The following is a 26,251-nucleotide window of genomic DNA, read 5'->3' as shown; positions in this document are numbered from 1 at the left end:
AGCAAAACTAGGTTTCTAATGTTTTATACATGCTTCCTTCATTCCAATGACTGTGTCAGGAACGGCCAAAGATAGTAGCCCCAGTTCTCTGCTACAGTCTGGAGCACTCAGCATAGCCGCAGACAGGGGGGAAAAATTCTCTGCTTTATGCCACCTTTGTAGCCCTGATATAAGGACACCATGCACTGAGCGAGACTGGTAATGCAAGTACATGTTGGTTGCCCACAACTCCAAGGGACCATTCTGACACCCTGAGAAGGAGGACACGCACGCTTTGGGGGAGGGGCTGGTGCCATAGGAGCCACTACAACAGCTCTATTCCCCTACATCAGGGGTTCTCAAACTTCATTGCACCACGACCCCCTTCTGACAACAAAAATTACTACACAACCCCAGGAGGGGGGACCGAAGCCTGAGCCCACCTGAGCCCCAACACCTTGGGCAGGGAGGCAAAGCCGAAGCCCAAGAGCTTCAGCCGCAGGCAGGGGGCCTGTAACTTGAGTTACCAAGGGAGACAGCAAACAGGAGCAGCTAACGGGAGTTTTGCGAGGAAGTTTAGAAGGGAAGCGTGGGGGGGCTGGGCTAGATAAACGTAACATTCTTTAAACTTAGAGTCAAAAACACCCCCCAATAAAAATGAAACATCAACCAGGGAACAAGCTTCAGGAGTAAAAAGATACTGCAGGCAGAAGTCCAGCAATGGAGTTGGGGCTACCCAGTTCATTGCACCCAATGCAGCATGTGTGATTATCTTCCCTATGGGTAGGTGGTATATGTGTGCATTCAGTGAAAGGCGCTCCTGGCCCTCAGAGACCATGTACAGGCTCTGGAAACCAGAGTAGCTGAACTGGAGGAGCTCAGGGAGACAGAGAGGTACACGTATGACACTTTCTGGGACACAGTAGAATGGCCCTATCCCCAGTCTGACAGCCTCTGTGCTGTTGAGGAGGATGAAAGTCTCAGTGAAGGAGAACATCCAACTGGAGCAGAGGGAATCGATCCCATAGTTGGGACCCTCCCCTTCCAGATGATGGTGTGGTATCCTCTCGCACTGAGGATACCTCTCTGGGGGAGGGAACTCCAGTTATTAGGAAGAGATAGATATTAGTAATGTGTGATTTGATCATTAGAAACAGACAGCTGAGTTTGCAATGATAAGGAGAACTGCATGGTGACTTCCCTGCCTGGTGCAAAGGTTGTGGATCTCTCGAGACATCTAGATAGACTTACGTGTAGTGCTGGGGAGGAGCGAGTGGTCATAGTACATGTAGGTACTAATGACATAGAGAAAGATAGAAAAGAGGTCCTGGAGGCCAAATTTAGGCTCTTAGGTAAGAGACTCAAGTCCAGGATCTCCATGGTAGCATTCTCTGAAATGCTTCCAGTTCCACATGCAGGGCCAGTTAGACAGGCAGAACTGCAGGGTCTTCATGCGTTGATGAGATGATGGTGTAGGGACGAGGGGTTTAGATTTATTAGGAACTGGGGAAACTTTTGGGAAAGGGGGAGCCTATACAGGAAGAATGGGCTCCACCTAAACCAAAATGGAACCAGACTGCTGGCACTTGAAATTAAAAAGGTCATTGAGCAGTTTTTAAACTAAGGGCTGGGGGAAAGCCGACAGGTGAAGAGGAGCACATGGTTTGGAAAGAGACATCGCTTAGGGGAGGATCTATTAATGGAAATTCTATGTCCTAGAAAGAAGGAGAGGGTGGAAGATGATAAAATACAGGTAGGATCTGATAAGAAACAGTCAAATGAAAAAAAGTCCCATTCAATTATATCATGTAATGGCAGACAGCTAAAAGTGACAAGTTTTTAAAGTGCTTATATACCAATGCTAGAAGTCTAAATAATAAAATGAGTGAACTAGAGTGCCTCGTATTAAATGAGGATATTGATATACTAGGCATCACAGAAACTTGGTGGAATGAGGATGATCAATGGGACACAGTAATACCAGGGTACAAAATATACTGGAAGGACAGAACAGGTCATGCTGGTGGGGGAGTGGCACTACATGTGCAAGAAAGCGTAGAATCAAATGAAGTAAAAATCTAAAATGAACCAAACTGTGCCACAGAATCTTTATGGATAGTAATTTCATGCTCTAATAATAAGAATATAGAAGTAGGGATATATTACCGACCACCTGACCAGGAATGTGATAGTGACTGTGAAATGCTCAGGGATATTAGAGAGGCTATAAAAATAAAAAACTCAATAATAATGGTGGATTTCAGCTATTCCCATACTGACTGGGTACATGTCACCTCAGGACGGGATGCAGAGATAAAGTTTCTTGACACTGTAAATGACTGCTTCTTGGAGCAGCTAATTCTGGAACCCACAAGAGGAGAGGCAATTCTTGATTTAGTCCGAAGTCGAGCACAGGATCTGGTCCAAGAGGTGAATATAGCTGGACTGCTTGGTAATAGTGACCATCCCTGTTTATTAAATTTAACGTCCCTGTGGCAGGGAAAATACCACAGCAGCCCAACACTGTAACATTTAATTTCAGAAATGGGCACTATATAAAAATGAGGAAGTTAGTGACACAGAAATTAAAAGATACCGCGCAAAAAGTTAAATCCCTGCAAGCTGCATGGAAACTTTTTAAAGACACCATAACTGGGGCTCAACTTAAACGTATACCGTAAATTAAAAACATAGTAAGAGAACCAGAAAGTGCCACCATGGCTAGCCAACAAAGTAAAAGAAGCAATGAGAGGCAAAAAGACATCCTCTAAAAAGTGGAAGTTAAATCCTAGAGAGGAAAACAGAAAGGAGCATAAACTCTGGCAAATGAAGTATAAAAATATAATTATGAAGGCCAAAAATAATTTGAAGAACAGCTAGCCAAAAACTCAAAAAGTAATACCAAAAAAATGTGAAGTGCATCAGAAGCAGGAAGCCTGCTAAACAACCAGTAGGGCCACTGGATGATCGAAATGCTAAAGGAGCACTCAAGGACAATAAGGCCATTGCAGAGAAACTAAATGAACTGTTTGCATCGTCTTCACGACTGAGGATGTGAGGGAGATTCCCAAACCTGAGCCATTCTTTTTAGGTGGCAATCTGCGGAACTGTCCCAGATTGAGGTGTTATTAGAAGATGTTTTGGAACAAATTGATAAACTAAACAGTAATAAGTCACCAGGACCAGATGGTATTCACCCAAGAGTTCTGAAGGAACTCAAATGTGAAATTTTAGAACTACTAATTGTAGTCTGTAACCTATCATTTAAATAAGCTTCTGTACCCAATGACTGGAGGGTAGCTAATGAGACGCCAATTTTTGAAAAGGGCTCCAGAGGTGATCCTGGCAATTACAGGCCAGTAAGCCTGACTTCCGTATCCATTTCTCCTCCCTCTGCTCCCATCTATGCTACTTGGCTCACTGGGGGTGCGGAAAAACATTTGCGGGGGCACGGGTGACGAGCAACAATGCCAGTTTCAGTTTAGAGAAGTATGGTCACCCTAGATCTAGGTCCTCTGCAGATGATCCAAAGATAACTATCTTGAGCAGTTTTGTATCTCACAAACTGGGCAACTGGATAACAAAATGGCAGATGAAATTCAAAGTTGATAAATGCAAAGTAATACACATTGGAAAACATAATCCCATCTATACATATGAAATGATGGGGTCTAAATTAGTTGTTACCACTCAAGAAAGAGATCTTGGAGTCATAGAATCATAGAATATCAGGGTTGGAAGGGACCCCAGGGTCCAACCCCCTGCTCAAAGCAGGACCAATCCCCAGTTTTTGCCCCAGATCCCTAAATGGCTCCCTCAAGGATTGAACTCACAACCCTGGGTTTAGCAGGCCAATGCTCAAACCACTGAGCTATCCCTCCCCTTCTCTGAAAATAGCCACTCAATGTGCAGCAGCAGCCAAAAAAGGAAACAGAATGTTGGGCATCATTCAGAAAAGGAAAAGGAGTACTTGTGGCACCTTAGAGACTAACCAATTTATTTGAGCATGAGCTTTCGTGAGCTACAGCTCACTTCATCGGATGCATACCGTGGAAACTGCAGCAGACATTATATACACACAGAGATCATGAAACAATACCTCCTCCCACCCCACTGTCCTGCTGGTAATAGCTTATCTAAAGTGATCATCAAGGTGGGCCATTTCCAGCACAAATCCAGGTTTTCTCACCCCCCCACCCCCATACACACACAAACTCACTCTCCTGCTGGTAACAGCTCATCCAAAGTGACCATTCTCCCTACAATGTGCATGGTAATCAAGGTGGGCCATTTCCAGCACAAATCCAGGCTCTCTCACCCCCCCCCCCCTTTCCTGGGGACACACACACACTCACTCTCCTGCTGGCAATAGCTCATCCAAACTGACCACTCTCCAAGTTTAAATCTAAGTTTAACCAGAACGTCTGGGGGGAGGGGGGGAGGAAAAAACAAGGAGAAATAGGCTACCTTGCATAATGACTTAGCCACTCCCAGTCTCTATTTAAGCCTAAATTAATAGTATCCAATTTGCAAATGAATTCCAATTCAGCAGTTTCTCGCTGGAGTCTGAATTTGAAGTTTTTTTGTTGTAAGATAGCGACCTTCATGTCTGTGATTGCGTGACCAGAGAGATTGAAGTGTTCTCCGACTGGTTTATGAATGTTATAATTCTTGACATCTGATTTGTGTCCATTTATTCTTTTACGTAGAGACTGTCCAGTTTGACCAATGTACATGGCAGAGGGGCATTGCTGGCACATGATGGCATATATCACATTGGTGGATGTGCAGGTGAACGAGCCTCTGATAGTGTGGCTGATGTTATTAGGCCCTGTGATGGTGTCCCCTGAATAGATATGTGGGCACAGTTGGCAACGGGCTTTGTTGCAAGGATAAGTTCCTGGGTTAGTGGTTCTGTTGTGTGGTATGTGGTTGTTGGTGAGTATTTGCTTCAGGTTGTGGGGCTGTCTGTAGGCAAGGACTGGCCTGTCTCCCAAGATTTGTGAGAGTGTTGGGTCATCCTTCAGGATAGGTTGTAGATCCTTAATAATGCGTTGGAGGGGTTTTAGTTGGGGGCTGAAGGTGACGGCTAGTGGCGTTCTGTTATTTTCTTTGTTAGGCCTGTCCTGTAGTAGGTGACTTCTGGGAACTCTTCTGGCTCTATCAATCTGTTTCTTCACTTCCGCAGGTGGGTATTGTAGTTGTAAGAAAGCTTGACAGAGATCTTGTAGGTGTCTGTCTCTGTCTGAGGGGTTGGAGCAAATGCGGTTGTATCGCAGAGCTTGGTTGTAGACGATGGATCGTGTGGTGTGGTCAGGGTGAAAGCTGGAGGCGTGTAGGTAGGAATAGCAGTCAGCAGGTTTCCGGTATAGGATGGTGTTTATGTGACCATTGTTTATTAGCACTGTAGTGTCCAGGAAGTGGATCTCTTGTGTGGACTGGACCAGGCTGAGGTTGATGGTGGGATAGAAGTTGTTGAAATCATGGTGGAATTCCTCAAGGGCTTCTTTTCCATGGGTCCAGATGATGAAGATGTCATCAATATAGCGCAAGTAGAGTAGGGGCTTTAGGGGACGAGAGCTGAGGAAGCGTTGTTCTAAATCAGCCATAAAAATGTTGGCATACTGTGGGGCCATGCGGGTACCCATAGCAGTGCTGCTGATCTGAAGGTATACATTGTCCCCAAATGTAAAATAGTTATGGGTAAGGACAAAGTCACAAAGTTCAGCCACCAGGTTAGCCGTGACATTATCGGGGATAGTGTTCTTGACGGCTTGTAGTCCATCTTTGTGTGGAATGTTGGTGTAGAGGGCTTCTACATCCATAGTGGCCAGGATGGTGTCCTACTTGCGCTATATTGATGACATCTTCATCATCTGGACCCATGGAAAAGAAGCCCTTGAGGCTTTCCGTCCGTCCCCGGGAAAGGTGGGGGGGGGAGGGTGAGAAAGCCTGGATTTGTGCTGGAAATGGCCCACCTTGATTACCATGCACATTGTAGGGAGAGTGGTCACTTTGGATGAGCTATTACCAGCAGGAGAGTGAGTTTGTGTGTGTATGGGGGTGGTGGGGTGAGAAAACCTGGATTTGTGCTGGAAATGGCCCAACTTGATGATCACTTTAGATAAGCTATTACCAGCAGGACAGTGGGGTGGGAGGAGGTATTGTTTCATGATCTCTGTGTGTATATAACGTTTGCTGCAGTTTCCACGGTATGCATCTGATGAAGTGAGCTGTAGCTCACGCTCAAATAAATTGGTTAGTCTCTAAGGTGCCACAAGTACTCCTTTTCTTTTTGCGAATACAGACTAACATGGCTGTTACTCTGAAACCTGTCATTCAGAAAAGGATAGATAATAAGACAGAAAATATCATATTGCCTCTATATAAATCCATGGTACGCCCACATCCTGAATACTGCACGCAGATGTGGTCGCCCCATCTCAAAAAAAGATATATTGGAATTGGAAAAGGTTCAGAAAAGGACAACAAAAATTATTAGGGGTATGGAACGGCTTCTGTGTGAGGAGAGATTAATAAAACTCGGACTTTTCAGACTGGAAAAGAGATGACTAAGGGGGAATATGATTGAGGTCTGTAAAATCATGACTGGTGTAGAGAAAGTAAATAAGGAAGTGCTATTTACTCCTTCTCATAACACAAGAACTAGGGGTCACCAAATGAAGTTAACAGGCAGCAGGTTTAAAACAAACAAAAGGAAGTATTTTTTCACGCAATGCACAGTCAACCTGTGGAGCTCCTTGCCAGAGGATGTTGTGAAGGCCAAGACTACAACATAGTTCAAAAAAGAACTAGATAAATTCATGGAGAATAGGTCCATCAATAGGTATTAGCCAGAATGGGCAGGGATGGTGTCCCTAGCCTCTGTTTGCCAGAAGCTGAGAATGGGCAACAGGGGATGATTACCTGTTCTGTTCATTCCCTCTAGGGCACCTGGAATTGGCCACTGTTGGAAGACAGGATACTGGGCTAGATGGACCTTTGGTCTGACCCGGTATGGACGCTTTTATGTTCTTATGAGTCCTGCCACCCAGGACTAAAGTCCTCAGGCTTCAGCTTTGGCCCTGGGTGGTGGGGCTCAGGCTTCAGCTCTGGCCCCGGACCCCAGCAAGTCTAAACCAGCCCTGGCGACCCAACCCACTTTGGGGTCCCGACCCACAGTTTGAGAACCGCCGCCCTACACTGAGGGAGACCTTTAGGGGCTGGCTAAGCCAGCTTTAGGGCAGCTTTCAAATACTCTGGAAGTGCAAAGCTGTCCTATGGGGACAATGGGGTTCACTGGCTTAAACTGGTCTACTCTGGAGACTACCCCTCTCCCAATGAGATCCTGCTTCAGCTATGATCAGGAGAAGCACTCCAACTGAAAACATTTCAGTCTAAAAGAGAATGCTGACAGGGGGTTCTGGAGGATGGACCCACAACACTGGAATGAATTCTTTCCCTGTCCCCTAGTCCAACCCTCAGTAGCCCAAACTGTTCAATCATCAGGGCACACTACAAAACCCATCTACCTCAGGCTTTCGGGGAGGAAGGAGCTAGACAAGAGGTACAATTTTCAAAAGTGCTAAGTGACTTAGGAGACTAAGTTCCATTTTCAGAAATGACTCATGCAATTAGTCTCCTAAGTCCCAGTGGCTTTCAATGAGAGTTATGCTCCTAGCTGACTACTTCACATTTGAAAATGGGACACTTTTGAAAATTTTCGTGCAGTCTATTGTTTTGGGCCCAAGGTGAAGTTATTTGTATCTGCTGTGTTTTTAAAGTAAATTTATAAAAGGCCCTCACAGCGCAGAATAGGCGCTTGTTTAATTTGTTTGGGCAAATCAAAATAAATACATTTCCATATCTCTTCTAAAACCTACTATTAAGAATCTTAACAAAAATATACCTTAAAGCTTTTTAAAAATATTTTACCTTTCAATGGCCACGAGGTTTATTCTAATCAGACACAATCTGCAAAGGAATATTCTAATAGGGAACTTCTAAATACTCTTTTCCCCCACAAGATTACTACACTGAGCACTATCCAACATAAAGCTGGCAACATTCTTTAAACAAAACACAATGTTTTTAGGGGGATTTTTGGTAGCAAGAAAATCAGGGTTAGCTTGTTACAATGTACATTCATAAGACAAAATATACCCAATATACAACATAAAAAAAAAACTCAACAAAAACAAAACAAACCAAAAACAAACAAAACAAACCTAAAAAAAACAAAACAAAAAACCATCCATTCATAGGAAAAGTGCCTGGATCAGCAAAAACTAGGAAAGAATGTAAGTGTGGGAAGTGCAATTTCTGCAACTAAGCAACGTAAATGATGCAAATCAACTCCGTCATAGTTAAAGGTTGTCCACAAAATGCAGTACCATCTTTCCTCTGAACAACTGAAGGCAGGAATCCTTGGCAAACTACAACCCAGAAAAAGCAGATAGATGGTCAATATTTTGCTCAGCATAACCAGGACCATTTCTTTAGGAGCAGGTTTCAAGCCTGCCTCAAGACTTCTCCTTACCTGATCTATTTCAGAGTAACAGCCGTGTTAGTCTGTATTCGCAAAAAGAAAAGGAGTACTTGTGGCACCTTAGAGACTAACCAATTTATTTGAGCATAAGCTTTCGTGAGCTACAGCTCACTTCATCGTCCGATGAAGTGAGCTGTAGCTCACGAAAGCTTATGCTCAAATAAATTGGTTAGTCTCTAAGGTGCCACAAGTACTCCTTTTCTTTTTACCTGATCTAGAGGCCTTGAGAGCTGGCACTTTATTATTACTACTCATTATTTGTATTTCAGTAGTGCCTATGAGCCCTAGTCACAATCAGGACCCCATGTGCTTGGTGGTATTCTTCTAAATGGAGTGGCTTGTGGCGAAAGAACCAACCTACCTAGCTCCCACATAAAATAACTAGTCATGCAGCTAGAGGCAGGTCTGTCTGATGAAACTAGCCTCTGAATTAGTTGGTCGTGGACGCTGGTGGGGGTGTCATTGTCTATAATCAGCCTTGGTTTGTACATATAGTCTTTTGATTAGTCAATCAAATTTCAAGCTCAGATTGTGGGGTTAGTGCCAAATAAGCTTCATCCCCAAAACATGCAGCCACTAACACTGGAAGGCATGGCCAAAACCAGAAAGGAACCAAAGCAGAAGGATTAATTCAATATTAAAAAAAAGAACAGTAAATGCTCTATGGTAACATGACTTCTTGAAGACTATCAGCTTCTGAAAAGAAAACAACAGAAGTTACACTGGGTTTCCACAGACAATATAGCAGTATGCTTCTCCTTTGTCACTGTGACAAAGGAGCTGGTGGTTGGGGGACAGGGTGTATTATATATGATTCTGACTCTGTATCTTGCCACAATGGCCTTGCCCTTAAGAATTGTGTTTAGAAATCTGTGAAGGTCTGACTGCACTAGTATACCACATGACATCTTATGTCCAAAGAGTTAGAACTTCTCTCTGGCCAGTGTGAGCTATTTGATTAATATAATGCAGTGATCAATATTTTACCTGGAAGACAGCCCTGTGGTCTTCTACTACTTGCTCTTCCATTTCTACCATTTGTGACACAGCTTCATGGAAAGTAAACAACTGTGGAGAAACTTCTTCCTCCTTAAAAAAATAATAAAGTTTTTTATTCTTTGATGAATTTTGCTTTAAAACTAATAAATTAAATAGGTGTTTCATCCTATCCCAAGATAAGAAAGGGAAATATATAGAGCATCTGAAGAAGTGGGTATTTTACCCACAAAAGCTTATGCCTGAATAAATCTATTCTGGAATAAGACCATCCACATGGCATTTTATACTGTAATAATGATCATTATACTTATTCTGGAATAATTATTCTGGAATAGCTATGTTATGTCTGCAAGTTTCAAAGTACAGACAAGCTCTCAGAATCATTCTGAAGTATTCTAAAGTATTCTCTATGCTCTGGTTGTGAAGGCTAAGACTATAACAGGGTTTAAAAGAGAATGGGATAAATTCATGGAGGTTAAGTCCATTAATGGCTATTAGCCAGGATGGGTAAGAAATGGTGTCCCTAGCCTCTGTTTGTCAGAGGGTGGAGATGGATGGCAGGAGAGAGATCACTTGATCATTACCTGTTAGGTTCACTCCCTCTGGGGCACCTGGCGTTGGCCACTGTCGGTAGACAAGATACTGGGCTGGATGGACCTTTGGTCGGACCCAGTATGGCCATTCTTATGTTCTTAATAATGGAAAGAAAGGGCTTTACAGAATGCTGCCAGTTGCCTAATATGGGATGAAGGCATGCTAGGAAAAACTATCCAGAGAAAGAGCAGCAACTTCCAAAACAAACAGGCAGCGCTACTGAAGTGTCCTTAACAGCAAGGAAAACAGAACGAATCTAAAACTAAGCAAACCCCCAAAAAACACATTTTTAGCATTAACATTAACTTTATGACAATCTGAAAGAGTCCAGAGGCTAACTATACTCAACCAAGTAGCTAGTAGCCTTATAAACATATGTTACTCAGGATATGATCTACTGTTGAATTCAAAGACAATATTATATATACACACACCTAAAATGATGAAAGCTACTCACATTTTGTTCACAAAGAAGTTTAAGATCATCTCTCTGAGGTGAGCTCCCTACACCCCACTGTGTCTCTAAATCATCAATTTGATTTGGAGCATGGTGTATAATTGGACGGATATCTCCTGCCGCACTAGGATCAACCGTCAGTTCCTTCACCCTACAATCATAAAAAAAAAAAAAAAGATTTTATTTTAAAATAAATGATGCTCTATTTAAAATAGCTAAAGTAAATTAAAGCCTTACGGATTCAGATGCAATTTAATTCATTTAATAAAGGTGATGTCAACTTCACAAATTTAATGTGATTTTAACGCCAAAAAAGGACCATTGTGATAATCTAGTCTACCCTTCTATATAAACACAGGACACAGAATTTCATCAACGCCAATAACTTGTGGTTGAGTTAGAACATATCCGTTAGAAAAACATTCAGTTTAGATTTAAAGATAGTGAATGCAAGACTGTCTTTGTAATAAACGGGTACAAGAAGGGAAAAAACAACCCTAACCATAAATATTAAAGAACTGTATAACAAGTCAATAATAGTTGTAATCATTAGTGTAAATATAGCTTCACAGATTGTACACCAAAAACTGGCCAATATATTTTTCTATCTTTGTGTGCATCTTTTTGGTTAATAAATGATTTAGCACTTTTTGACTTTAAAAAACAAATCACCGCCAGTAAACAAACAAACAATCTAGTGTCCACAAAGAATGGACAGATCATTAATTAAAACCAATTTCAACTTTGAGATTCTTAGAAAACTTGAACTTTACAAAATAGCAGCTGACATCATCCTTTCAAGCAAGGATGTCCACTTTAAAAAAAAAAAAAGGAGTACTTGTGGCACCTTAGAAACTAACAAATTTATTTGAGCATAAGCTTTCGTGAGCTACAGCTCACTTCATCGGATGCTGTAGCTCACGAAAGCTTATGCTCAAACAAATGTTAGTCTCTAAGGTGCCACAAGTACTCCTGTTCTTTTTGCGAATACAGACTAACACGGCTGCTACTCTGAAACCTGTCACTTTAAAAAAAAGTTTATGAACTAAATGAATCCAAATTTGCAAATAAACCAAAAAGGTTAGACAAATATCCTTCAGTAATAACTAACCTTAACAACTTGCTAATATGGAATAAAAAAACAAAAACAAAACACACCACCACCAAAAACCCCCACACGTATATGTAGGATTCACTACACTAATGAAAATAACGAAGGTATTACAATTCCTTTTATTTTTTATCAGGTAGTAAAATTCACAGAGTTAGAATTACTCTAAACAGACTTATGAGAATCAATCCACTAAATCTACAAAGGTGACATCACCGTTTTTATGTATGAAGGGAAAAGCAAGCCTGAATATGAAATATTCAAATGTTTAAGAAAAATGAACAAAAATTGGAAAGATGATTGCAGACCATGCAGTACCATCACCTGTCAAACAGGACAAAAACAAAGTATATGATGACTCAAGGCAAGGGAATAAATGAAGGTTTGGGTCTGTAAAATTATACAGTTAAACAGAAAAACTTAAAATAAAGATTCCATGTATAGAATGAAGTAGACCTGGTGATCGAAGGAGAAAAGTCGTCGTATTCATAGGAAGGAGAGAGATCAGAGCGACTGCCACTACTCTGTGAGAAGGGAATGTCCGAAGGACTAATTCCAAATTCCTTTACTCTGCAGCAGCAAGATACAGCAGCATATTAAAAGAAAGTGTTCTTGTAAAGACATTAATTAAAATGACAACTTTTCATTTAGCGTTCTCCTTTATAATTTTGAAAAGAATGAAACAAATGAAGCAGTTTGTTTTTAAGATAAAACATGTTTCGAGACAGTGGTGAGATATTTAGGCCTTCCTCAAATTTGAGTTTCAAGCATGTTCCTAAGAAAATTCAACTGGCCAAATTCTGCTAATTTACAGCAGTGTAAATTTGTAATAATTCCACTGTCTTCAGTGGAGTTATTCTGGGTATACATTGGTATAATGAACAGAATTTGGCCTGAGATGAATATTCCATGGAATTGCTGCTTTCAAAACATTAAGCGACTACAGTTATAATTACTTCAAACTGCATACTACTCAGTTTTATGCGTATCGTAAACTGCGTACACATTACTATTTAGTGTGTGTACAGTTTATATAATATCTGCAGGAAGTCACTCATTTATAAATTGATTAGCGCTGTCAAGCGATTAAAAAAATAATTGTGATTAATCACATTGTTAAACAATAATGGAATACCATTTCTTTAAATATTTTTGGACGTTTTCTACATTTTCAAATATATTGATTTCAGTTACAACACAGAATACAAGTGCACAGTGTTCACTTTATATTTATTTTTGATTACAAATATTTGCACTGTAAGAAACAAAGAAATAGTATTTTTCAATTCACCTCATACAAGTACTGTAGTGCAATCTCTTTATTATGAAAGTGGAGCTTACAAATGTAGAATTATGTACAAAAAAAAATAACTGCCTTGAAAAATAGAACAATGTAAAACTTTAGAGCCTCCAAGTCCACTCAGTCCTACTTCAGCCAATCGCTCAGACAAACAAACTTGGTTACAATTTGCAGGAGATAATGCTGCCCGCTTCTTGTTTACAATGTCACCTGAAAGCGAGAACAGGCATTTGCATGGCACTGTTGTAGCCGGCGTAGCAAGATATTTACTTGCCAGATGCGCTAAAGATTCATATGTCCCTTCATCTTCAACCACCATTCCATAGGACATGCATCCATGCTGATGATGGTTTCTGCTCGATAACTATCCAAAGCAGAGTGGACTGATGCATATTCATTTTCATCATCTGAATCAGATGCCACCAGCAGAAGGTTGATTTTCTTTTTTGGTGGTTCGGGTTCTGCAGCTTCCGCATCTGAGTATTGCTCTTTTAAGACTTCTGAAAGCATGCTCCACACCTCGGACTCTTAGATTTTGGAAGGCACTTCTGATTCTTAAACCTTGGGTTGAATGCTGTAACTATTTTTAGAAATCTTACATGGGTATCTTCTTTGCATTTTGTCAAATCTGCTATGAAAGTGTTCTTAAAACGAACATGTGCTGGGTCATCATCTGAGGCTGCTATAACATGAAAGATATGGCAGAATGCAAGTAAAACAGAGCCCAAAACATACAGTTCTCCCCCAAGGAGTTCAGTCACAAATTTCATTAACTCATTTTTTTAACGAGCATCAGCAGCACAGAAGCATGTCCTCTGGAATGGTGGCCGAAGCATGAAGGGGCATATGAATGTTTAGCATATCTGGCACAAATACTTTGCAACACCATCTACAAAAGTGTCATTAGAACGTCTGTTCTCACTTTCAGGTGACATTGTAAATAAGAAGCAGGCAACAGCATCTCCTGTAAATGTAAACAACTTGTTTGTCTTAGCAATTGGCTGAACAAGAAGTAGGACTGAGTGGACTTGTAAGCTTTAAAGATGTACATTGTTTTTGAGAGCAGTTATGTAACAACAACAAAAATCTACATTTGTAAGTTGCACTTTCATGATAAAGAGATTGCACTACAGTACTTGTATGAGGTGAACTGATAAACAAAAGAAATAGTATTTTTCATTTTTACAGTGCAAATATTTGTAATAAAAATAATAATATAAACTGAGCACTCTACACTTCGTATTCTGTGTTGTAATATAAACCAATATATTTGAAAATGTAGAAAAACATGAAAATATTTAATAAATTTCAATTGGTAGTCTATTGTTTAACATTGTGATCAATCACAATACTTTTTTTAATCATGATTATTTTTTTTGAGTTAATTGCATGAGTTAACTGTGATTGACTGACAGCCCTAAAATTGATATGAAAATGGCACATTGCTAAAAGAGCATTAAAGAGTTAAAATACAAAGGCAAGTGCAAGATTTAAATGTATGGACAAAGTCTACAAATGTTGTTAGGTACATATTAGATTTTGGCATACAAAGAAAAATATAATTAATACTTCTGCACAGTATATGGGTCTCTCGAAAACGTAAACCAAGTTCTCTAAGAAACTTGTTACAGAAACATTAAAAACACATTACAGGCTTGTAGTGCATTATTTTTGCAAAACATAATAGCATCACAAGCACAGGGACAGTTTTATATGCTTGAAATAGAACACAAATTAACTGCCTCCCCTGAATTATGAAAAAGTAAAGATCTTCAATGATCTCATATGTTTACTGCTGAACATTTATTTCAGAGGTCTTGTTCCAGCAGTATACTCAAATATACAGTAACTTTAAAATGTTTCTTAGATCTATAAAGTTTGTTTGGTTTTTTTTGTGAACTATGGAAAAAGCACTATGCAATTGAGAAGTCCCTGACTACTCATGTCTACTCATATGCCCAATTCTTCTAAAAGGAGTAGTACAAAAATAAGAGAAATTCTACCTCCCCACTTCTTGACAGTTAAAATATATTCCCAACAGCTTTATTCTATGCATTTACGGATCAAGTTATCAAGTTTAGAAGAAAATTTAAATTTACAAGTGACAAAAAATCCTATTTGTACTGCATACTTCTGTACTTGTGTCAAAAAGGTAAAAGCAAAGAAATTAAAGCAATACAGGATATCCATACTCAACCAGAAACATGTAAAAAGCATTTTTGTTTCTTGAAGGGAAGAAACAGTTTTAAAAAAAAAAACAGAAATAGTGGGGAAAAGGAGGAATCTAGAAGGGCTGGTCTACACTTAAAAGTTTGAGTGTTATAACTATATCAGTGAGGGGTGTGATTTTTTGCTGATATAGGCCTTGTCTACACTTGCAGTATGTTGATACACATGGCAATGAAAGACACTGGCAGTGGAAAGGGAGCAGGGAAAGTTTCTGACAGCAGGGAGCTGTGAGAGTCTTTCCCTGCAGCAGGAAAAGGCTCCAACAGTGGGACACTACACTGCTAAAAATAGCAGTGGGCATGTAGAAAGCCATGCAGGGAACACTATGACGTTGTGCGCAAGACACCCAGAGCTGTGAGCAACTGAGTTACCACTCCGCCTTAGCAAGAGTGAGAGCTTTGCTTCTGCCAAGCTGCGTGTCACTTTGCTGACACATGAACCTGTCTGCCTTGTCAGCTTGCTCTTCAAGATCTACCTTGCCTTGCAGATAACAATCAGGGAACCCCATGCCATGGTCCCCAGAGATGTCTCCCTGAAGCGTCCAGTCCCTCTCACTGGACGCACTCAGAAATCATTAGAGTCACTACTTCCAAAGAGACAGAGCAGTAACAGTGGCTCACAGCTCTGGGTGTCCTAAGCAGGACATCACAAGCATACCCTAAGGTTATGGCCTGTCTGTATTCTACTCCCCTAAGCAGTGCCTCACTGTATACCTGTGCTAGCTGAGCATGCAGGGTCTGTACTCTACACACCGATGTATGTGTAGACGTACCTATAGTTACACCAGTAAAAGTCCTAGTACAGACAGTTCTACACCAGTATAATTGCATCCACACTAGGGGCTTTTTGTGGATGTAATTATACCAATACAGTTAAAGCAGCAACATTGTCTATTATAGACCAGCCTGGAAGCGCAGGTTCTGGGAAGCAATACTGTGCCTTTCACAGCAACAGGGTCTCAATTCCTAGTGAAAAAGTGTACACGCTACAACTGACCATCTCAGCAGAGGTCCTCAAGGACAGAATCCACCTGGAGACTGAACCTGTCTTCTTACCCCAAAAGGTGACACCTCCAGAACAGGACTGAAGTATATTGGTCAGTGTGAAGGTGCTTACACACTGTTGTCATCCTGTCTACCAGTAAATACTGGAATTCAGTTTCCAGTGCTGTTAACTTGTTACCTTTCACAAGTGTGAAATTAACTTCAAATAATGCTTGGATCAGTCTTTTGGTCTGTATTTTAGAAAGAAATGCAAGCATACTAAAAACAATTAGAAAGTGCCTAAAATAATTGTGTGTCACACAGTAACAGAATACCACAATTCAGAGATCTAATACAACAGCTAAATTAGCTACAAATAAAATATTTCCCATACCTATTTGCATATCTCAGTGTATTTAGAGTGTTTTCACAGGATGCCATCCCTGGAGAGATAGTAGCAATCTGGGGAAAACAAACCACAAGTCAACAAACTTTTTGTAAAAATAACAACACTGCAGAATTTCAGAATTTTACCGTGCACTTCAGATGTCATATAGATTAACAAATTTTTAAGGCCAGAAGGGACCACAATGATAATTCAATCTGACCTCCTGCGTAACACAGGCCAAAGAAACTCACTCAGTAATTTCTGCATCAAGCCCATAATTTCTGGCTGAGCTACAACACATCTTTTAAAACAATACCCAATCTTGATTTCACAACTTCAAAGTGATGAAGAATCTACCACAATCCCAAGGTAAATTATTCCAATCTTTAGTTACCTTTGCTGCTAAAACTTTCCATGTTATTTCTAGTCTGATTTTGTCTAGTTTCAGCTTCTCACCACTGGATCAAACTATGCCTTTTTCTGCTAGATTAAGGAACTGTCTACTACCAGAGATCTCTCCCCTATGTAGGTATGTGTAGACTATGATCAAGTCACTTCTTAGCCTTCTTTTGGATAAACCAAATTGATTGACCATCTATCATCTCTCCCTATAAAGGTATATTTTCCATACCTTAAATGGTCACCCTGCTAGCCAGGGTGAGGCTTTGATGTGGCCGGGAGCAGTGGAGACACCCTCAGCAGATGTGAGGGGTAGGAGATCTCAACTGGGAGCAGTTAGGGCAGTGCGCCAAGTGTTGCCTTTACTTTCCCCTCCCACTTGCCTTTAGAATGTATATGGGGGGGAAGTGCAGGCTGCTTCTCTCTCTTTCTTCCTCCCCTTCCTCTTCCCCCTATTCTTCATGGTACAGGGCGTGGGCAGAGGCTATCACATTCTGCATCAAGCCCTGACCACCCACCACTGATGCCATTAGGTGGTGGGGGCAGTAACAGGACCTGATGACTGGCTATGTTTATTACCCTGGCAAATAGCTATTTGGGGCCCCCTGTTTCAATCCCACCCTTAAATTAATATAATGGGTCTCTTTTGATCCCTGAGGTTAGATCTCCAGTTTTGGGATCTGGAAGAGATTTTTCCAATGGCAAACTTCCATATGGGTTTTCCCCTCCTATCCAGCATCCCTGTGGTCTGCTTTGACAACTACTGTTAAGGATACCGGATTTGCTAATAACAAGTGAAACAACCTGAAAGTGCTGTATGTCACTAAGTATTTATTTACGCACCCTATATGAACCATTGACATTTACTAGACCCGTAGTGCTCTTCTGATGTGGTACAGAACCCCATATAATGCTTGGGGTCTGATCCAAAAGCCTACTGAAGTCAGTCTTTCTGCAACCTTTAATGAACTGTGGATCAGACTGGGAGGGGGAAGGGGGTGTTGGGAGGAATTACCACAGACTCCATGTTTCAGGAAATTGACAAAACAGCATTAAACACACACCATTATCATTTCCACTAAGCCCATCTCATTGACCTTACTTCATTATTTCAGCACCAGAGCCATGCACTGCAACTTCAAACAAATTCTGTTTTGGTTTTTTTTTTTAAACACAAAGTAAAATCATCACAGCTTTTGAGCTCCATCCATTTAACTTTATGGTTCTCTTTCATTCAGAAGCCTTCCCTATGTTCAGACTCCCAGCATTTACAAACATAAAATCTGATTTTAGGTGAGTGCCTGAGAAATGGGTGGTTGTTACTCCCACTCCCTCTCATAATACTGAGCATCCTAGCATTCTAATTCTGGTGCTTAAATTTCATCTCACTGAGCAACTCTAGCCTACAAATAAAATTAACCCTATATATTACATGTTTAGGTTCTCTCATACATTGGCTACTTCTGGGGGAATTCTGTGCCACTGCACGTGCAAAGAATTCATATACCCTGCAGATTTTTTTTCTCCACAGAAAATACATTCTACTGGAGAGGCACTGCAGATATGCCTTTTGCCCACCAGGGGCTGCTGTGGCACAAGAACAGAGGGCAGCTGGCTCACTGGCCATAACAGTCAGCAGCCGATAGGGAGGAGGAGAGGCTGCATTCCTCACAGTGCCCTGCCTGTGGGGCCAGACAGACAGCGGGACACACAGGGCTGCTGGGGAGTCACATAGACTAGAGTTCAGAAGGGCTAGTCGGGGAAGACAGACTGTGGTGGCAGCTGAATGGGAGTGGGCCACGTGGGGACGGGGAGGCTGACTGAGGGTGCAGGGCCACATGGGGAAAGGGAGCAGTGGCGTGCAGGGTCACATGAGGACAGTAAGTGGCTGAGTGGGGGGTGCAGGGACACATGGAGATGGGGATGGCTGAGTGGGGGGTGCAGGGACATGTGGGAATGGCAGCAGATGTGCCTGACTGAATGGGAGAGCCTAAGCGTCAGCCAGAGTCTGCATGGGGGAGGCTCCCAAACTCCCTAACAACTCCGCCTTCAAAAAAACAAACAAAACCTCTTCCATATTTCTCCCACCCGCACCCAACAATCCTCCAGGTTCCCTCCCAGCAATTACTTCCCTCTCCTTCAGCTCCTCTGTTATCCCTGACTCCCCCAAGCCTTTGCACTGCTTCTGAGGCATGCAGGAAATATGTTTCTGTATTTTTAGTTTAAATGAATTATTACTCAAAGTTCTATATTAATATGCCTAATAGGGAATCTATTTGTTAAAAAGTAATTCCTAAATCTTTTTGGTTATCCATATTGTTACAGACATACTTGCTGAAAGGTATTTTGAAATAAATTACCAAAACAATTGAAACTGGCATGATATTTTATTTTGACATAAAAATATGCAGAATTTTAAAATACTGTGCACAGAATTTTTAATTTTTGGCACAGAATTCCCCCAGGAGTAATTGACATAACAAGTACAAATGCAGAGTTACTCTCAACTGAACATTTCAGTTTAATCTTTATAAAAGAGCCCCAATCCCCATCAAATAGAGGGGAATTTTAGTTGATTTTCTTCCAGATGTCACAGAATTTTGCTTTTAAAAGCCAGGCTCACTGACAAAGGAAGTGGGAGGCCCAGTTTAATGGATCCTGGCATGAGTTACCAGATTTTTTTTTCTTCCCTCTTTCAAATTTTGTAAGAAACTGTAGAAAAAACAGTTACTTACTGTAACCATGGTTCTTCGAGATGTGATGCACACTTGGGTGTGTGTGTGCCTAGCGCACCAAAGTTGGAGAATTTTACCTAGCAGTATCTATAGAGGGGGGCATTCACACCTCATGGCCATAGCCTCTCTTCTGGCTTGATCAGGTGCCATCACCCAGACCCCCCTCAGCTCCTTCACACTGAATGCCCAGAGACATTCAGATGGGATGGAGGAAGGGTTGTGGAATGAATGTCTGCATCACATCTCAAAGAACCACAGTTACAGTATTCTTCGCATAGATGTAGTCATGTATTCCACTTAGGTAACTCTCAAACTGTACCCTTTGGTGATGGGGCTCAGAGTCTATTTAAACAAGAACTGCAGGACTGATTCCCAACATTTGCATCTGCTCTGGATGCCACTGTAATGGCATAATGGTTTGTAAACATATGTATCAATGATCATGTGGCAGCCCTGCAAATGTTAATATTGAGACATCACTTAAGAACGCTATGGGCTCGGACCTGCATGTCATATGCAGTCTTGACACAGGAAGTTATCCATCCACTTAGAGATAGTCTGTGAGGAGACTGCTTGTCCCTTCATACAGTCTGCATATGACATAAAACAGAAGAGGCAAAGCCCAAAATGGTTTTGTCCTGTGCGGGTAAAAGGACAGACGTCATCTGACATCTCATGTGTGAAGGCACTGCTCCTCCAGGAATGAATGTGATTTAGGAAAAAACACAAGTAAACATACTGCTTGGCTTAAATGAAACCAAGAGACCACTTGAGACAAAAATTTCAGGTGTAGCTGCATCATCACTTCGTCTTTGGAGAATTCCACATAAGAAGACTCCACCATCAAAGACTGCAACTCACACACTCACAGATGTTATTGCTATGAGGAAAACAGTTTTTTGACATGAGAGAGGAAAGGGGCAGGATGCCAGAGGCTTGAACAGAGGTCCCCTGAGACCTGCTACGGCCATGTTAAGGTCCCACAAGGGAACCAGTTCCCCTACCAGTGGATGGAGACGAAGAATTCCTTTCAAGGATCTTGCCATTACGGCATTGGAAAACACCGATCTTATGTGAAGGGGTAGATGAAAGGCTGAGATCACCAATAGATGCCCTACAACGAGCTAAGTGTAAGTCCCAACAACTGAAGATGAAGCAAACCGTCCAAGATGTCTTCAGTGCTAGCCAACATCGGCTGAATTCTGCAGGCCAATGACCACACAGTCAATCAGCAGGAATGCTCTCAAACGCGTACAGTCTATTAGGGCCCCAATGAACTAAATTTTCTGAGCAGGAACCAATGTGGACTTTCCTGTATTGAGGATGTGACCCAGTCAAGTAAGTGCAGAGTGATGCATATGAGAGGATTGATTGGGCATTGGTAAGAGGATAGGGCATTGGTGGCCTGTAGGCACCGGGCCAGGGCCCCCCCATCCCGACTGCGAGATGAGTGCCAATCCTGGTGCCTGTAGTTCCCCATAAATGATGTGGGTCGGGTGATGAAGAACAGGAGAAAGATCCTGTCCTCAATGCTGAGGTGTCTCAGGTTTCTGAGGATAAAGGTTAAGCTAGTCCTGAGGCAGCAAGTAACCAGTCTAACTCATCTATCACCCAGAACGAGGCAGGGATCGGCACCAATAATGGAAGCAGTACCACCAGCATCAAGTACACCAATGCCAGAAGCGGTGTTGATCCCGAAGGCAGCAGTGGTACTGAAACAGCTGCCAGTGCCTAAGTGGACAGTGGTGAAAGCCACCACTGTAACATCTGTGTTGCTGACTGCAATAGTGACAAGGAGTTTCCTGGTGCCGAGTTCTTTGCACCGAGTCCAGTCCTGCTTCCATAGACTGTGGAAGGGGAACATTGGGCTGTGATGTCAACAGACGCAAGGGTTCAGCAGCCTGTCCAGCCAATGGCTATCAACGATACAGCCCTTGCAAAGTCCTGGACCAAAGGAGAGGTTGGGACAAAAAGGCAGAGGAAGTCTGTAGCCCCTGGTATGCCACTGATGTGGAAATAGTTAGTGCCAGCCATCAGTACCGGACTCAACAGATGCCCTGAGGCCAGAACTGGAGTCAACAGTACAGTACAGTTTGAGAGTCACTTAAGTGGAATACATGACTGCATCTATGTGAAGATTACTAACCTCCCAACTTGGTACCAGGGACCACTTAAGAGGCACCCGCACCATCCTGTGCACCGGCACTAACCCCAGGCCAGTCCACGATCTTCCTGGAGGAGGCAGAGGAGACCCCACGAGACCTGGAGCGGTCTCAATTGATCTTATGCGACCTTTCCCTCAATGCATTCGACAGGGAACAGCTCCTCCATTTCTTTGGAGAGGTGCCTGCTCCAGAGTGCGAAGCAGCAGCATTCTCAGAACCTGAGGGTGACCTCTGATCTGACAAGGAATCTGTGTGCCAAAGTATGCTGCAGGGTCTGTTTGAGCAGGTGCTGTTTTAGGCAAAGATCCCTAGCCACTTGAATCTGTTTCTACAGACCAAATCATCTACAGACCAAACACCATTCCTTGACATGGGCCTCACTGAAGAACAGCAAGCACCATGCGTGGTGATCATTATTAGGAATTGCTCCGCCACAGGACAACAATGCTTAAACCCCAGAGAGGGCATTACAGGGGAATACTTAACTAAATACAACTAACACTAATCTAACCAACATTAAGGGTACTACTAACTACAGACAACTTAAAACAAAAACACTAAAATAGGGAGAAGTTGAGAGATTAAGACCACACAGACTTCTGACTCCAGCTCCGAGCAGTGTAAAAGAACTAAAGGGGGTTGGGGCGGTGCCACCTCAGACAGACAGGGAAGGGCTATGGCCACAAGGCACAAGCACTGCCTCACCACAGGTTCTGCAACGCAAAATTGTCCAGCTCTGGTGTGCACACACCTAAGTGGAACACGTGGCTGATCTACTCAAAGAACTGTTCTTGGTTTCAGCACTCATGTGACCTGACAGATGTACTGATTTGAGAGATTCATTTTGGCCCCCAATTCAGGAGTGTACATGAGTCTGTTTAAAAGTTAAATATATGCTTACGTGCTTTCCTGAACAGAGATGCTTTTCTGCATTGGGAACTTTATCTATAGAGAAATTTAAATTGCTAATTAAGTATCAAACAAAGAGGTCTGGATCCTATTCTTGTTTCAATTTCCAATTAAGTAAAGTAAAATACTGCAACTGTAAGCATCTTTTCAACATTCAGGAAATTTAATTATGCTAAATCAAGTACTAGTGGCATAATTGTGTCCTAGCTCTTCCACATTATCTAGTTTGCCCCTCAAAGTGCTGTAGGAAAAGGTAAACATGGGACTCAGGGCAACTATGTCTATAATCCTTCACACTAACATTTTTCTGCCAATCCAGACATCATCAGTTTGAAACAGATGAAGTGTAGTGTAGTGAAGATCATGTATTGTACAAGAGCACAGGCAATCATCCTGAGAAGAAATTCTACTTCAGAGAATGGCAAAATATGATGGTAGGGAAGGCTGGAAAAGTCTAAGGAGTCCTGCTATCCCACATCAAATTTAAACCTCTGATATTAGTACATACTGGTTGCTAAGAAAAACAGAGAAAAATTATTCATTTAAACAGATCACATGACTGCCACAAGCTTTTCTTTGTGAATTACTATGGGACCTAATAAACAAGATCTGCAAGTTTCTAAATCCTTGCAAAGCCATTACTGTGTAAAGAGATTATCAGACAGTAGCTTGCACCAAGTTGTGTTCAAACTAAGCCCTCACCTGACAATTGTTCCAGTACCTCAAGGGAGCTGAGTAACTGAGTTTTGTGAATGTACTACTGTATTATTCACACTGTCCTAAATACAGCTTTGGCATTTCTTTACACATTCCATTCTTGAAGAGTTCTGAGTGAAGACATCAATAACATCACACAGAGCAAGACTTTCAGTTTTTCTTTCACTTGCTACAATCAATCTATTCAGAAGATATTTGATAGAGGACTACATACGCTGCAATATTTAGGTATAAATGTTAAAATTTCCACTAGAGAGACAAAAACAATGAGGTAATATCTTTTGTTAGATCAACTTCTGTTGGGGAAAGACAAGCTTACACACAGCAGCTGTCTTTCTAATATCCTGGGACCAGTACTGCAAAAAAAACCAAACAGACCAAAAAAACATTCCCACTAGTACTTTCCAGGTAAAAGTTAGCACATTTCTTAAAATCATCAGGCACCTTTCCTTACTCCATTAGGTTACAGTTTTTGAATCTTTGTTCCTGAACTACACCTCTTCACTCTACTCTTTGATAGGAAAAAAAACTCTCTATCATTTTGGAATGGCTACATTTGGAGAACAATTCTGTTCCATATTTCCTTAGGAAACATGAACCGGAAATCATTACGAAAAGCCCCATATTTCTAAATTCACGTATCACAAATGAACAACAGATACAGACATGAGAGAGGAGAGACAAAGACATTCAGTTACAAAACAACATACATAGTACATAGACAAAACCAACAGGTTCTTAGTGTAAGATAATGCCAAAGAAGATGCTTTGTAAATATTTATAATGTATTCAGGTCTCAAGAGGAATGATTCATCTGTTGCTGCCTATTGTTTCATTACTTTAGCAAGTTATAATTTGACATTCTAGTTACCTGCCATGTACCGACAACCATCGTTGCACACTGATTTGGAAGCAGGCTGACATTATGGAGACAGTAAACAGCATTGGAGAAGACATGCTTGTTCCAAGTCTCTTTTATCAGGGTCTTATTTTCCTAAACTGCTACCCCTAGCTAATATTTCTCAAACTTGGTCTTACTCAGCAGAGGACTGCAAAACAAAATCTAATTTAATCCCTCACTATTTCAGAATCCCAGATAAGAAAGACTGTGGGAAAGCAGAGATGGACAGCACACCATGGGATCCACACAACATCTCAAAAACCAGTTACTATAACGAAAGCATTTTTTGCTTCAAGTATGTGTCAGTGTGGATCCCACTCTAGGTGTGATTGAGAAGTTCTGTCACTTAACTAAAACAACTGACACTGCTCTATCAAATTTGGTATCTGATCTAGCAGCCAGGTGAAAGGCACAGCTTTAACAAAATTAAGAGGATTAACTCTACGTAGCTGCCTTGAAAATTTCAGACACAGAAATCCTAAAGCATGGAGAGTTTGCAGCTTGTGCTCTAGTGGAGTGAGCTCTAATATGTGAAGAAATAGGTATAAAAGCCATACTATCCTATAATAGCGGACAGATATACACTGTGCAATCCATTTTGAAATTCTCTTGAGAGGAGATGGCAAAAAAAGAAGGGCAGAGGTGCAGGGGAAGACAGCCTAAAAGGGTTCGTTCTGCCAAATTAGTATATTATAAGGCCCTCCCAAAGTATGGAATTCTCTCTCCCTCTGAAAGGTATGGAGTCTTAGGAGGAGGGGAATGGATAAAGTAAGTCAAATGAAAGTCTGCCACAACTTTGGGAATCAACTTGGGATGAAGTTTTTATACCATCATATCTCTGTAAATGGATGTGTAAAGAGGGTTAACCATGAGAGCTTGGAGTTCAGTTCCAAATGATGTAATGGTGACTAAAATGGCCATCTTGAGTACAAGAGTAAAGATCATTCAGAAAGGGGCTCAAAGGGGGGGTCTCCATCAGGTTTGTAAGGATAATGTTGAGATCCCCACACTGGAGTGGTTTCTCTCACTGGTGAATAAGGGCTGGTCTACACTGAAAAGTTACATGGGCATAGCTACATCTCTCAGGGGTGCGAAAAATCCAAAACCCGAAGATGCAGTTAAATCAACCTAATCCCTGGTGTAGACAGCGCCAGGTCAACAGAAGAATTCTTCTATTTATCTAATTCTAGCTATCACTTCTCAGATACATGGATTACCAAGAGCAATAGGAGAACCTCTCCCATCACTGTAGTAAGTGCCTACACCAAAGCGATACAGCAGCTCGGCACATGTAATGTATGACCAGAATGTGCGGATTGCACATTCAAATTAATGGTCCTCTGTATTAATTTGAATTTGCAATCAAATTTGTTTTACTATACATTAACAATTAATGCTCTGCTTCCTTGCTTTTATAAATACAGGGGATAAAGGGCAAACAACTATGTTAATGCAACATTAAGACTTAAAACACACACATCAGTCAATTCAAATATTCCCACAGCAACTAACTTTACATCCTTGCATAAACCTATCTTTTTTGTACTTCATACAGTTAATTTGCCTTAACGTAATATTTTTGCAATGTAGCATAATTAGAAACATAAAAGTTTTCAATTTACTGGCTTCTTATACATTTAAGTATCACCCATAACATTGCTTTAAGAATTTAAGAAGAGGTAGATAATTTTTTTTTTAAATCTCCATTCTGGCATTATTAAAAAATACAGTGCAATGTGAAGTTTTTGTAGCAGAGTTTTTCTCTAATGTTTTTATTAAATTAGCAGTAAGAGCCAGTGGTATCGCTGATTTTTGACTCATTACCTTATACATCTTA

General features: G+C 41.3%; 1 protein-coding gene across 5 annotated transcripts in view; it reads right to left on the bottom strand.

Moving 5' to 3' along the window:
- The window catches only part of KIF2A (kinesin family member 2A), a 92,475-nt gene that overhangs the window by 5,774 nt on the left and 60,450 nt on the right, over positions 1-26,251 (bottom strand). For 3 of the 5 annotated variants that reach the window (XR_012158886.2, XM_073344036.2, XM_073344038.2), the window contains exons 16-19: positions 16,595-16,662; positions 12,145-12,258; positions 10,578-10,728; positions 9,515-9,616 (exon numbers count right to left, since the gene is read on the bottom strand). Coding sequence is in view for 4 of the 5 variants with exons in the window: in XM_073344036.2 (XP_073200137.1) it covers positions 9,515-9,616; positions 10,578-10,728; positions 12,145-12,258; positions 16,595-16,662 (435 nt within the window). In the remaining variant the exon portion in view is untranslated. The remainder of the gene's footprint in view (positions 1-9,514; positions 9,617-10,577; positions 10,729-12,144; positions 12,259-16,594; positions 16,663-26,251) is intronic. The other 2 variants (XM_073344039.2, XM_073344040.2) reach the window with 1 other exon arrangement.

The sequence above is a fragment of the Lepidochelys kempii genome, chromosome 5, assembly GCF_965140285.1.
Source record: "Lepidochelys kempii isolate rLepKem1 chromosome 5, rLepKem1.hap1, whole genome shotgun sequence".
NCBI classification, from domain to species: domain Eukaryota; kingdom Metazoa; phylum Chordata; order Testudines; family Cheloniidae; genus Lepidochelys; species Lepidochelys kempii.
Note: the sequence above shows the minus strand (reverse complement) of the source record. Positions and strands in the feature narration are given on the sequence as shown.